This window comes from Bombyx mori, chromosome 1, assembly GCF_030269925.1.
Source record: "Bombyx mori chromosome 1, ASM3026992v2".
Taxonomy (NCBI): domain Eukaryota; kingdom Metazoa; phylum Arthropoda; class Insecta; order Lepidoptera; family Bombycidae; genus Bombyx; species Bombyx mori.
The window spans coordinates 197,454-212,542 of NC_085107.1; the positions used below are offsets into that span (position 1 = coordinate 197,454).

General features: G+C 43.1%; 1 protein-coding gene across 2 annotated transcripts in view; it reads right to left on the reverse strand.

Annotated features, from left to right (window-relative positions):
• LOC101739615 (adenylate cyclase type 6) overlaps positions 1–15,089 on the reverse strand; it is a 203,776-nt gene that overhangs the window by 49,757 nt on the left and 138,930 nt on the right. For both annotated transcript variants that reach the window (XM_021352310.3, XM_021352309.3), the window contains exon 6: positions 5,872–6,017. In XM_021352310.3, coding sequence (XP_021207985.2) covers positions 5,872–6,017 — 146 coding nt within the window. The remainder of the gene's footprint in view (positions 1–5,871; positions 6,018–15,089) is intronic.

The window sequence follows — 15,089 nt, forward strand, 5'->3', positions numbered from 1 at the left end:
ATTGAAATTAAGTATTTATGTGAACATTTTGTTTTTTATGAAAATTAGCACTAAAAATACGCAAAACAAAACTCTATTGAAAACATAATCCTTTAAACATTTTCAAATATAATTTTATACTACAAACTAATCGAAGCTCTGAATAAAATTTAAGTGAGATGTTAATGAAAACTTCATTAGCATTCGTATAACTGAGAGTTTTGTCCTGCTCTATCGGTACAAGTCCTGAACAAAACCTGAACGGGGTAGCATTAGCAGGTGACCGTATTCAAGCGAGATAACGAGCAACATTGTTCTGTTCATTGGCTTATGTCAACAAATATGAATATTTGTTAAATGAAGCGCCTATTGTATCTGTGTTTCATGATAATGTTTTTGTAAGTTACCAGTGAAGCCCGGACACGTGAATCGGGTAATATCGCAAATAATAAAATAAAAACAAATATAAAATAATATAATATGAATATAAAATAATAAAGTAAAAATAATAAATAATAATAATAATATATACAACTACCGGAAATATATACTAAAGGATGGGACGGTCGACATTTGTCGGGCATGCCACCGTCCGGGAGAGTCTATTAGACATATTGTTTCTGGCTGTTCTCGGTTTGCTAACGGCGAGTACTTGCATAGACATAACCAAATGGCTAGGATTATCCATCAACAACTTGCTCTGAAATATGGTTTTCTTGATTCTGCTGTACCTTATTACCAATACCAACCTCAACCAGTTCTTGATAATGGTCATGTTACGCTCTACTGGGACCGATCTATTATCACGGATAGGTATATTGTTGCCAATAAACCTGATATTGTGATAATAGATCGATCTGCGCGTCGAGCAGTGTTGGTTGATGTCACCATTCCTCATGACGAGAACCTCGTGAAGGCAGAAAAGGACAAATTAATAAAATATTTAGACCTGGCCCACGAGACTACCGCCATGTGGCATGTTGATTCAACCATCATTGTTCCAATAGTTGTATCGGTACACGGCTTGATAGCGAAAAGTTTCGATCAACATCTTAAGAAACTTTCGTTATACAGTTGGGTTAAGGGCCTAATACAGAAAGCAGTTATCCTCGATACTGCACGGATTGTGAGGAGGTTTCTCACTCTGGAGTCCTAACCACTGGTGGCTTGTGTCGTAGACACCGCCATCAGCGGCAATCTATTTTTATATAGTGTTTTTTAAAAATTGTATTTTGAATATCTTTTTAAAAAAATATTATGTAATTAATAAGATTTTAAATAAATATAAATAAATAATAATATGAGTTCGTCGTGGCCTAAAAGATATGACCTCCGGTACATTTATATATATTATAATTATAATAAGTATAATTTGCGTAATTACTGGTGGTAGGACCTCTTGTGAGTCCGCGCGGGTAGTTACCACCACCCCGCCTATTTCTGCTGTGAAGCAGTAATGCGTTTCGGTTTGAAGGGTGGGGCAGCCGTTTTAACTATGCTGAGAACTTAGAACTTACATCTCAAGATGGGTGGCGCATTTACGTTGTAAATGTCTATGGGCTCCAGAAACCACATAACACCAGGTGGGCTGTGAACCCGTCCACCCATCTAAGCAATAAAAAAAAAGAAAATACGACCCTTAGTTGAAACTCTAGTGGTTTTAGTTACCTGTCGCCTGTGGATAATATAATCTAAACACCTTCACTGAAGTGCCTACAATTACTGTTGAAAGTATCAAAACGATTCTTTAACGATCGCGAACTCGTATCTCGCAAACAAAAAAACATTTCCTTTTTGTAATAAAAAGAAGATACGAGAGAGATTTATAAATTAGTTTTGTAATTTATTGAACGGAGTATAGAGATCAGAGTTCAATAGCGATGCGCTTCAAGACAGCTCAACAAACAAATCCTATTAAAATGTAGGCAAACTTCGGTTCGAACTCCGACGGTGAATAGTCTGTTCGATCGGAGCTGCTACGAGTATACAAACAACTGACTGCAAATGACGTGGATTGTTTGTTAGCTTGTTGATTGAGGATTATGTTTCATCTGCATTGTTCATATGAATTTTTGACCTTAGGGGAATTGCTTTTAAAGTTGTTATTCAAATATCGTTGTTTGATTAGAAAAAACATGAAAATTCCCATATTCATCATGATGAAATTTTTCTTTGTGTCTCGTTTGAACTAATTCAAATTCACTCTGAATTATCCTGCCACTACATTTTTAAGCAATAAAACTTGAATATGTAAAACTTATGGTAGCTATCATAGAACACAAGATATGTGACAGAGGTCTGAATTTCGTTAATGACAATTTCAGAATAAGTTTGCAAGTTCTGAATAACAACATTCGGGCGGTCGGTGTATCGAGCTATTTCACTCGCTAGGTACCCTTCTTAGGCGTAGGACACAGTCTTTGAGTCGGGGACAGTCACCCGGCCTGTCGGCTGTCAATCGGTGGAAGCGTGCTGCGCGTCATGTGGCGTACGCTAAGCGGTTGCTGAAGGAACTTGGTCAAACCTCGGCCACCGCCGGCGCAGCCTCGAGGCCCTGGTGCCCGTACTGGAGGCAGGGTCGGATCAGTGACACGGCGTGCTCTCCTTTCACCTTACGCAAGTCCTTTCGGGACATGGCTGTTTCGGGAGGTATCTGTGGAAGGTCTGCAGGAGAGAGCCACATCCGGGTTGCCACCAGTGCGGGCATCCGGACGATGACGCTCAGCACGCGCTCGAAGCGTGCCCGCGTTGGGAGCACTCGCGGCGAGCTCTCGTCGCGGTGCTGGGGAGAGACCTCTTCTTGCGGGCTATCATCGCCCGCATGTTAGAAGATCAGAGCTCGTGGGAGGCCACGGCTAGGTTTTACGACCTGATTACGGTGACCCGTGAGGCCGAGGAGCGCGATAGGGAGGGTACCCTTCTTAGATCTTTCCTTTGTCGTATAATTCATTCCCGAAATTTCATATTCTTGTATATCTTTAACTTTCAGAGTCATTCGGATCAAACGGACCGTAAAAGCGCTCACAGTAACTTTCTCGATAAGCAGTAATTTGATGTAATTAAAAAACCAAGAGCCGTGAAACATTAACGAACAGCTGAAACATTTTGTTTTAGCTCAGCCACAACAGCAATATTTTAAGAGCCAAAAAATAATTTAATCGCCCATGAGGTACAGATTACCTTGTAATGAAAAGAGGGAAAACGAAGGAAATTTAAAAGCTCTTATAGAACATTCCGCCTGTCGGAGAGATACGTTTTATAGCTACGAAATGTGTTTTTGAAATTTCTCGAGTTGTTCTGTTAATGAAGTAAACGACTAATGAATGAACGAAGACAATTTTTATAGGTGAAAATTAGTTTGTTAAATTTAGCACATTGTGTTCAATCGATTTATTAACGTGTTCTGAGTAGTTTAGAAGACACGTGGATTCTATTTCAATCGAATAATTAACTAAAATCTTTTATTTTTATTTTTATTGCCCTTGTAGTTGTAATCTTCAATTGTTTTCTTAGACGCTAGCTGGCAATGAGCTCCTTTATAAGTTAACGCAGCAATGCACAACAGCCGAGTGATGGACACAGCCAATCGGCTGAATTCCGCACATTCATGAGAATATGTACTCAACCAAGTACCGTGAGAATCTAATCACGAGCCTCATTATAGAGTAAGCGGTGTGTAATCTTCGTGCACATAAGTATTCACTGAACATAAAGTGCAATTAAAAAGTATTTTAAAAGAAAGGAAGGTTTCCGAGGGTTCGAGGGCGGGTCTCGAGTGGTTTTTAATGAAAAATGTTTTGTTTGCGATCCCGGTTCTGTTTGCGCGAGTCCAGCAGTTGTAAATATTTGTCGCTAACCTCGTTACTTGCTGCGACGAAACACTTCTCTCTTTGTTTTATATTTCGGTTATTTACAACAAAGAACAACGACAACGTAACAGTTGAAAAACTTTTTGAGAAATATTATTTTATAGAAACTTGCTCAAATTTTAAACTAAACGGATACCTGAAAGTTGTGTGAACTATAGTTTTATACTATTGGCTTAAACACAAGACATTCAATTCTTCATTATCCTTTAATTTCGAAACACGAAATATGATCGAAAGTGGCTGAGCGTAGAAATAAATTTCAGTCACTGTGTCAGTTGTTTGTTTGTAAACGGTTTCGTTGTTGTGAATGCTGTGTCCGTTCGTTGCTGTATGCTGCTGCAGTGAGCGCGGCCCGGTGCAGCGTCTTGACTATTGCTCGATCGGAAGCTACTTGGAAATATTTATTTTTAATATTATTTCCATCCATTCTTATTTTACTCAAGCTTTGATGAAAATACATCAATAGATGAGCTTTTATGACACTGATAATTTTACAGTTAGGTAATATTATTACCTCGAGTACCTACGGCACGTGAGGTAGTTTTCTTTTATTAGTTACAAATGTATGTGTGATGTACGACCGAAATATTAATGTATTTGTATTTTATAGTTAAAGTTTGATTTAAGTTAGAGTTTATAATATGACAACAAGTGTGACAAATTAAAAAGTGAAAAGTTTCAGAAAATAAAACACGGAACAAGTGTGAATCTGCGGGTTCTAGGTATATTTTTTACAAATGTTCAACCATTAATAACCTACCGTTAGTATACATAATTAAGAAAATAAGACTAAATAATACTTTATTTCTCTGAATGCCTCTTTCTCATTATTTTCTAGAGAGGTCGGGCGCGTGAAAATAAAAAAATAAGATTGCAATGCTCGTTTAGGGTTGTTATCGTATTAATAAAATTTATGCAAAATTATGTATAGGTAGTATCTAATTTTTACCATAATCTTATTTTATGAGTAATATTTTTCAAATTCATCCAAATTATTAATAACTTATAATTGCAAGTAATGATAGCCTTATTCCAAAGAAAATCTACTATCCTCAGGGATGTCTACAAAAAATATAAAATCTAGGACCATTGAGATGAGCACACACGACTTTGTATTTTTATTTTATTTATTGCTCAAATGAGTGCAGGAGCTCACGGCCCACCTGGTTTTATGTGATTACTGGAGCCCATACGCATCTACAATGTAAATGCCGCCACCCACCTTGAGATATGAGTTCTAAAGTCTCAGTGTTTTCAGTACAACGGCTGTCCGACCCTACAAACCGAAACACATTACTGCTTGATTTGAATGACTTGACTTGATTGATCAAGTAATGGTCAAACAGGTTCAGTGAGCAACCTACACGGTCCATTCATTTCTACATTGACAACGACTAAGCACAAAAAAAACAAAGTTTTATTATTTTCATCAGCCTTTATCTGCCCAAGTGCCCACTGCTGAACATAGACCTTCCCTAATATGATATCTAAGTACAATCCTAATCAATCAGAACGGGAGTAGAATCAAGTTGATTGCTTTATTTGGAAAATACATATATATATAGCCTATGTTTATTGAACTTTCATAAAAGATCTAAACGAAGAAAAGAGAAGAGAGGTTTTGCAGGCCGTCGTCGTTATACTCGTGTAGCGTCATTATGTACCTGGTGTGTAGCGCAGTACTGACAACTGACATACACGTTATTTCGGATCCTCCCGATCCACTAACGGTATTTTTAGGTACCTCAAACACCGGTCATCGTTCTCGTCGAACTAATCGCTTGCGACGAAGGGCTCGACGAGTAAATTAACCCACAGACACAGCCCACTGAGTTTCTTGCCGCATCTTTTCAGTGGGTCGCGCTTCTGATCCGGTGGTAGATTCTGCGAAGCACGGCTCTTGCTAGGGTTCATGTTAGACAACGTCGTCAGGTTTGAGCCCCGTGAGCTCACCTACTAGTTAAGGTTACGCTGAAATAGTTCCCAAGGTTATCAGTTTAGGTAGGAAAAACAAAGTACTCACATGTAAGTTGTCAAATCGGTTGGAGGCACACATGGCGCGGACCGGCGGAGGACAGGAGCTGACGCACTGCTTGAAGCAGGTCCGCTGCTCCTCGTCGTCGGGCACCAGCGCGGTGCTCGTGCCGGCCGCGCCTTCCGCCCGGCTCTCTACAACAACCATAACAACAAGATTACAACAACCGCTACGAGTGGCACATAATCTAAGCCGACGTTATGAAAGAATTTACATTTATTTAATGTTTACATTTGTTCCTAATTCCGAAAATTATTAAAATATCGTGTGAATAAGTTGGTAATAATTTATGAAATCAATTGAGTTATGGAAAAAGAGTCGTACAATGTTTTTTTTTTTTTTTTTTTTTTTTTTTTTTTTTTTTTTTTTTTTTTTTTTTTTTTTTTTTTTTTTTATGATTGAAAGTTTACTGGTGGCCCGAAGGCCTTTCCAGTTTCACCAGGAGAGGTGGGCGAGCAAAGGCTCAGCCAAGAGGGGTGGGATTTGCTAACAACTGCCCGAGCGCCTCCGAAGGAGACCTAACAACTCGAGAGCAATTGTTTCGCGAATGAATCTACTACCGGATCGGAATTGCGACCCGTTGAGAAGATCCGGCGAGAAACTCAGCGGGCTGATGCATGGGTTAGGTTGCACGTCGACCTCTTTGTCGAGTTCGACGAGTACGGTTACCGGGGTCCCTAAGCCTGCCCCTAGTATTAGAGCTGAAGGCATCTAATGCAAAGGTTATTGGATCTGATGGATCCGTAAGGACGTGTCTAGGGCGTCGACGGTGACTGGCTCCTGCATGATCAGGATTCGGGGAGTAGTCAGCGGCGGCAACGATAAGGCGATTATCATGACGCATAGCCTTATCGAAGTATCGTTCCGACGCTGACTTCATGTATTTCCGAATTGATTCGAGGCCCAGGTCGTCGTGTAGGTCAACGTTCCTCACGAACCACGGAGCCCCGACAGCTAACCTGCAAAAGCGGGATTGTAGGGATTGGAGGGTGTCTATGTGTGTGCGGGCCGCGTGAGCGAACACCACACTCGCGTAAGTCATGACGGGCCTTATGCAAGTTTTGTAAAGTGTCACCTTGTTCCGAAGGGACATTTTACTCCGCTTACAGATCATGGGGTAGAGTCTACCGAGAATAAACGCGGCACGGTCACGGACTGATTTTATATGCGGGCGGAATGTCATCGATGCATCCAGGGTAACGCCCAGGTACTTGACCTTCCTGGCCCAGGGTATGGGTTGTCTAAAGAGAGTAATCGGGGGTGTGAGATTCCTCCTCCTAATCCGGGAGGAAATCCGTGTGGAGCTTCCCCTCTGAAATAGCACCGCAGTACTTTTCGCTGGGTTGATGTCTATGCGCCATTTTCGGAACCACTGTCCTAGGGCTAGGGCTGCGCTCTGAAGCTTCTTCGCGATTAGGGACTTATTTCTACTAGAATAGTAAACAGTCGTGTCGTCGGCGAATAAAGCTAAATGGGTCGGCGGCGACCGGGGAATATCGTTGACGAATAAGCTAAATAGGAGGGGTGAGAGGACAGAGCCTTGCGGGACTCCAGCTGTGAGAGGTCGTGGGGAGGAGCGGCTTCCCTCGACTCGATATCGAAAAGAGCGGTTCGACAAGAAGTCCCGTATGATGAGCACGAGACTATCCGGCACGCCCATGTTGAATAGTTTGAAAATCAAACCATTGTGCCAGACTTTGTCGAACGCTTTTGCGACGTCGATGAAGAGAGCTCCCGTGTATAACGGTTTTGGTCGATTAAGCCCCACAAGAATGTGCTCCGTGAGGCGGTGCACCTGTTGAACGCATGAGTGATTTGTACGGAATCCGAATTGTTCATCGATGAGAATGCCCTTGGATGAGACGAAGTCTCTGAGGCGTTTGTAGAGCAGACGCTCATACAGTTTGCCTAGAGACATGAGGAGGCTAATCGGGCGGTAGCTCGTCGGATGATTTTTTGGTTTACCGGGTTTATGTATGTCGATAACGTCCGCTTCTTTCCACACCGCGGGAAAGATACAGTTCGCCATAGCGGCATTGAAAATAGATGCCAACATCACGATGAGTTGGACGGGTAGAAGTTTAATAACGCGGTTGGATATACCGTCGGAACCGGGAGCCTTGCGAGGACGTAGGTCTTTGATCAAGTCTTTAACTTCCATCGGGGTGACGGGTGGTAACGCATCCGAGGGTGGCAAGGAGGCTCTGCGTTCTACCTCACTGTCTACTAATTCTACATGAACAGGGTCCACGGATTGAGTGCTGGGCGTGCACTGGGTTTGCAATGTATCGGCCAGCAGCTCTGCTTTTTCGTCATCATCGAACGCCGCGAGTCGGCCTGAGGGGCCTACGAGGGGGGGCATAGTTACTACCGTATCCGATTTGAGAGTACGAGCTAAGCGGTAGTAAGACCTTTGGGAGGGCGCGAGTCCTTCTAAGAAATCAGACCATCTGGCATCTCGGACTTCGGCGATGCGAGACTTTACGTCGCGTTGTAGGGCACGCATTCGAATACGATTTTCCGCGGTAGGATACCTGTCGTAGGCGCGTATCGAGGCGTTCTTAGCTCTAAGGAGTTCCCTAATATCGTCGGACAATTTGAAGCGGTGAAGGAAGTCCTCCGCTACAACTTGTTTCGATGACCTATCTAATGTCGAGGTGATGTGTGACGTTAAGATGTCTATGGCTTCAGCGGTATCCTGAGGAGACGGGATAGAGTCCGGGTTAAACGGGAGCGATGGTGGATCAGATTCAGCCAGGCTGATGCCCAGCGTGTGCCAATCCACCACAGTCCTCGTGACGGGAACGGAATCGGGAGCGCGACCGAGCTTCATAACGACGGGACGGTGGTCTGAATCTAACTCTGAAACTACTTCGATCGAGTGTAAGCGCAGAGTTACGTTTTTTAATAACGCTATGTCGAGTATATCCGGGCGATGCGCGATATTTAGCGGGTAGTGAGTCGGGGTTAGCGGAGCGACGATATCGAAGGCGAGATCATCGACTAACGCGTCAAGCCGCCTGCCATTCGGGGTTGTGGTGTGTGAGTTCCACCTGATGTGTTTACAATTTAGGTCGCCCGCCAGAATGACAGAGCTCCCCATACCGAGCAGCGCCTCGATATCACTGCTTAGAACGATCTTATCCGGTGGAAGATAAACGGACGCGATAACGATCGGCGCGTGTCCCGTCAGTGAGATTCGGCACACTGATGCTTCGATATTAGCGAGCGCGGGAGGATCGAGCGGGACGCAATGCAGGGCTCTTCTATAGTAAATGACGGTACCACCACCACGGGCAGAGAGCCTGTCGTTCCTGACCATGTTATAGTTCGCGATTTTAGGGTCACGGCGCGCGGGCTTAAGTAGGGTCTCCTGCACTAAAAAGATATCAATTTGATGGTCACGCAAAAAGTCAGAAACCTGATCACGTTGATTTGCGAGACCGTAAGCGTTAAAAAATCCTATCGTTACGGATAGGGGCTTTATTCTACTTATATACGCCATTGATTACCGGCGGAGTGAGGGGAGGACGTACGTATTTAATGACGTGTATACGTCGGCGTATTCCTGCACAACGGCGATAAAGTGTTGTGCAGTGGAGGCAGCGCGAATGGCGTCGCCCAAAGCGTTAACGCGCTCAAAGTTGATCGACTGAAAGAAGTCGATCGCTAAAGCGAGATTTTCGGACGCGGTCGGAGGGCAAGTCGCGGGAGAGGGACGAGTCGCGGGGGCGGGACGAATCGCGGAGGAGGGAGTTGTAGCCGTGTTCGTGTACGGCAGCGGTTTTGCCCAGGCCGAGACACTGGGCACCGCCGCCGGAACGAACGCTGGCTTAGCCTGCGACGCAGAGGGTGCCGAGGCTTTGATGTCTGGGCCGGAAGCTCGGAGGCGGTTTTGGCGGGCGACGCGGCGATTTATTTTAGGGGCTCGGGGGCAACCACGGTAATTCGCGGGGTGACCCTGTGTTCGACACAGGACGCAGCTAGGCGGTTCCGTCGCGGTTTTTTGGTCGCGAGCGCAGAGGGCCGTGGCGTGATCGCCCAAACACTTAACACATCGGGGGCGCGCGTGACAGTTACGGGAAGAGTGTCCGTACAATTGACAGTTATGGCACTGGCTAGGAGTGCCTTTTTTATGGGGGGCTTCGATGGCGATACCGGAGAGCCTACAGACGGTCTGTGTGTTGAAGATTTTCTTACCCTCGGGGGTAGGCTGGAGGGTGACTAGAACCATATTATATGGCTCCCTACCGCGACCGGTGTGCATACGGTGCACAGAATTCACTGGAAAGCCCTGTTCTAACAGATCGGCCTTGACGAGCTCTACATCTAACTCTTTAGGGATTCCGCGTATTACAACGCGGAGTTCGCGCTCCTCCTGGAGCGTATAAGTATGGAAACTTATACGTTCCTTACGGAGGTAAGAAGAGAGGGCCCTATGGTCGTCGGGTGTTTGAACCTTAATTTGAATGCCGTTCGCGAGGTTACGGGCATTCGTGAAATTTATATTTTTGGCCTTAAGGGCCATGCAAACTCGATCCCAAGCTGCCTTCTCCTGAAGGATAACCGGGGGAGGGGTCTGGGTTTTATTTTGTGCCACCGGACGCGGCGACGGAGTGGCACGGGCTGGGGGCGCAACGGGAGTCTGAGGGCGTGGGCGCGACGCGTTCACGGCTTTGCTAATTTTAGCGGCCGCGGGAGCTCGAGACTCCGCGGCACGCTTCTTACCCTTCTGTACCAGGGTGAATCCATCCGTCGATGAGGCGGGGGCGAGGTCGACCTCCATGTCCGAGTCAGAGTCGGAGCACGAGGAGGCGGGTGCAGGCGACCTACGAGCAAGTGTAGGTGTTTTAGAGGGCGCGACGGAGGCCGCGGATGATCGCTCAGCTGAAACGATGGTCACGGCGGACGACGCAGCAGCTTTTCTCGCCAGTATAGGCGACACGGGAGCGGCAGGCACGACAGAGGCTGCGGTGCTCAATGCAGAAGGTCTGCACGCAGGTACAGGCGACGCAGGAGCAGCGAGCGCGGCGGAGTCCTCGAGAGGGCTCGCAGTGTGATTGGCCTTGAAGGCCAGAAACTCCGAGGCGAGCTGTGGGTAGCGAAGTCGGAGGAATTCCGCGAATACAGCGTCCATGATCGCTGAGTACCCAGGTGGGGCGGCCCCGGGTCTTGAAAACACTCGCCTTGCGGCGAGGCCCCAACTTCTCGGACCTGAGCGGTTCTATTGAACACAGGTGGCAGTGCGGCGCGATTACTACAGGACAAAGAAAAAGCACAACAAAACAGAAATTACGAAAAGAAACAAAACAAATAAATACTTGCAGGAAACCACTTTGTCGGCAAATGTTCCACGAACACAAAAATAACTAAAACAAAACAAATAAAAGCTTCCAGGAAACACACTTGGTCGGCAGATGTATCACGAACACAGGCCGCGCGAACAATGGCCGGGCTAACAAAAGCCGGGCGAACAAAGACCGGGCGATCGAGTGGACGATGAGCACGTCCGCACGTGACGGGTGCCTCTATCGGAATGAGTCGTACAATGTCTGAAGGAGTAATTTTTTTCTGATTTTTCTTTTCTTTCACAATCTTCACTATCTTTAAGATTACATTTGGCTTCCTGTGATGCCTTTGTTGCTAGATTTGAATTTATAAAAATCTCCCATTATTAAATACATATTTTGTTATGTGAAAAATTATATGGACCAAATTGTGATGAAGTTTATTTATATTTGAGGTTAATATCAATTGAGTTAAAATACCAATAAAGGCTAAGTTAACTGGTGGTTATTTACTGAGACTTCACTGGATTTCTTGCAAGAGCCTGAGAAGTCACATCAAGCGGTTTTGTGTCACTTTTGCGCATTTGTGTCCTTTCACAGGTGCTAAACGAAAAATATTATATGCCAACATTATTACGTTTGTATACCTGAAGAAACACAAAATTAACAAAATAAAACAATTCACACAGCTTCGCTTCTTGTGTTCCCGCCAAAAATTCCAGTATATTCTATTAGTAGTAGTTTTATTTTTCCAAATGGGAAGGCAAAGGTATTACACCATACAGCCTAATCTTTTATATATATTTTTTTAATGAAATAATATCATATTATGAAATAAAATGAAGCTGATTAATTTAATATGAAACATGGTATGGCATGAAATGAAATGAGATGAATTGAAATGAGATGATATGATATGATATGGGATGAAACATAATCTCAGTAAAATGATGGTCGTTTACTGAGATTTTTTCAGTGGACTTTTTGGAGGATCCCGAGTAGTTACGTCTAACGGCTTTGTTTCATTTTCCAACATTTGTGCACTTTCACAGATACTAAACAGTTAATAAACCACCGCTAGTACACATTTAAACCTGAAGAAACACTAAATAGACAAAATAAAACAAATCGCACAACTTGACACCTCGCGTTCCCGCCAAAAAGTCCTTTAATCTATTAACGTCAATAATTATCAGGTTTTTGGGAATAGTATGAGGCTCAGGAATTCAACATTATACAGCCAAATATAACAGTTTTTAATATTCATAATGTAATTTCAAATCCAGTGAATAAAAATCATCTTGATGTAGCTTTAATTAACAAATTTAACTATGCTATTCGTCAATTGTAATTCTAGGGCGAAATAATCATATAATGTTAGAGTTTTCATAACAATTTAGACTTAGGGATTTTTGGTGGCCAGGAGGCCTTTTCAGTTTCACCAGGACAGGTGGGCGAGCAAAGGCTTAGTCAGGCGGAGTGGGATTTGCTAACAGAAACAATTTAGGCTACTAAAAAGTATTTACAATAGCTGGAAATCTTAGCAATTTATTCGTTTTTTTTTTTTGAGATTTTTTTATATCTTAGTCACTAGAATATTTACGCGATTATACCAAAGTCACTATGCTAAAAACCCAATAAAAATTTATAACAAAGGCCTTTTGACTGCCCCTTGATTTGAAGGGCATGCGTTTTCTTGAGGCCATATTTAAGTATAGGTACCTATTTTGAAGAACAAAATATCAAATTTTGGTGCATAATAGAGGTAGAGAATAACAATAATCTTTGTTCTAAGTATTGATGAAAAACTTACATCAAAACATGATTAAAATTCATAAAAAAGAAACATAATTAAGAATAAGATTTTTTTTCGAACGTTCCAAGGAACGTTTGCAATTTTGTTCAACTAAAAAACGTGTTTATATTGTTTTTATTGTGTTGTAATCTAATAGTTGTATTGTTTCGCTTTATTTTAATTTTTTTTATTGCTTAATTGGGTGGATCAGCTCACGGCCCAACTGATGTTAAGTGGCTACCGGAGTTCCAAGGTCTAAGTATAGTACATATGCAAAAATACCTGTTTAAGAATATTTTTTTATTGCTTAGATGGGTGGACGAGCTTACAGCCCACCTGGTGTTAAGTGGTTACTGGAGCCCATAGACATCCACAACGTAAATGCGCCACTCACTCCGAGGCAAGTTCTAAGGTCTCAAGTATAGTTACAACGGTTGCCCCGCCCCTCAAACCGAAACGCATGACTGCTTCACGGCAGAAATTGGCAGGGCGGTGGTACCTACCCGTACGGACTCGCAAGACGACGTGCCAGTAACGCTATCTTGGAAATTTAAGATGTTAATATCGTCGATACTACACGTCATTTTATTCCTTCGCTTGCTTTTATTTGTGTCGATTCAATGAATGAGCCGTTCAATTATTTAAATCGGTGTAATTAATTACAGTCGCGGCGGAAAAGCTATTCTCTCTCTAAGCTCTCGCATTAGAGAGGAATTTAAAGCATCTAGATCGAGCTATCATCGACTAAGACTATACTGGTATAAGCCTTGATCTTCCGAATAACTAATTGCGGTGATGTGTGTTATTTTGACCTGAACGCAGGCCTTCTTAATAAACTTGATCGTCTTCTTAATAACTGTATCGATTTATTTTTAAGCTTCGTAAATATGATCATAATATATCTTCCTACGGTGCTGAGCTTAAGCTTCTACCGATTCGCAAGCGTCGTAATTTACTTGCGACGTACTGACGACTCTTAATTCCGTACTTACGTCCGAACCTCCTTTCTATCTAATTCCCTATTTTCAATATTTTTACTCAAGCAATGAGCGGGCCCTGCGTTCTATCCATACTCTATTAATTCGTTGTTCCTCACGTAGTTCTAGACACCAGTGGTCGCACAGTAGTCGAAATTTGACTATTATTAATTAAAATCATAAGTTTGAACATTATTAAGGGTCTATTGTCAAAGACAATCATAGGCCGCTATAATAACAAATTTCCAAAGGCTTTACTATAGATGAATAATATTGAAGACAAATATTAATCCTTTCTCAATTAGACCACAGGCTTTAACAATAAACAAAAGAGCATTTAAGTGTGTGTGTCAAGTACATTGTTTTTTTTATTTTGGTCCCGAGGAAAGTCGTGGTCGTAAGTCGTCGTGGCCTAAAGGATAAGACGTCCGGTGCATTCGTATCGAGCGATGCACCGATGTTCGAATCCCGCAGGCGGGTACCAATTTTTCTGATGAAATACGTACTTAACAAGTGTTCACGATTGACTTCCACGGTGAGGGAATAACATCGTGTAATAAAAATTAAACCCGCAAAATTATAATTTGCGTAATTTCTGGTGATAGGACCTCTTGTGAGTCCACGCGGGTAGGTACCACCATCCCGCCTATTTCTGCCGTGAAGCAGTAATGCGTTTCGGTTTGAAGGGTGGGGTAGCCGTTGTAACTATACTGAGACCTCAGAACTTATATCTCAAGGTGGGTGGCGCATTTACGTCGTAGATGTCTATGGGCTCCAGTAACCACTTAACACCAGGTGGGCTGTGAGCTCGTCCACTCATCTAAGCAATAAAAAAAAAAAATCGCCGCACTTCCGCCCACCATTGAGGAAAATACACGGTAGTGTGTGTAAAGTTTTTTTATTGATATAAAATATTTTGTCCACAATTTAAAAAAAATAACATTTTGTACTTCTCTATATAAACCATAATTGTGGAAAATTTCATACTTATCGGTCCGCAAAACATTTCGTAAAAAGGGGTACAAATTTTTTGCTTCACGTATTAATATATAGATGTTCATAACTCTTTCATCGTGTAGTCTGCTCTGCTACGGAATGCGCCCCCTCTCGAGATCAAGACTATTACTGACGGATGCGCGTTCAAGT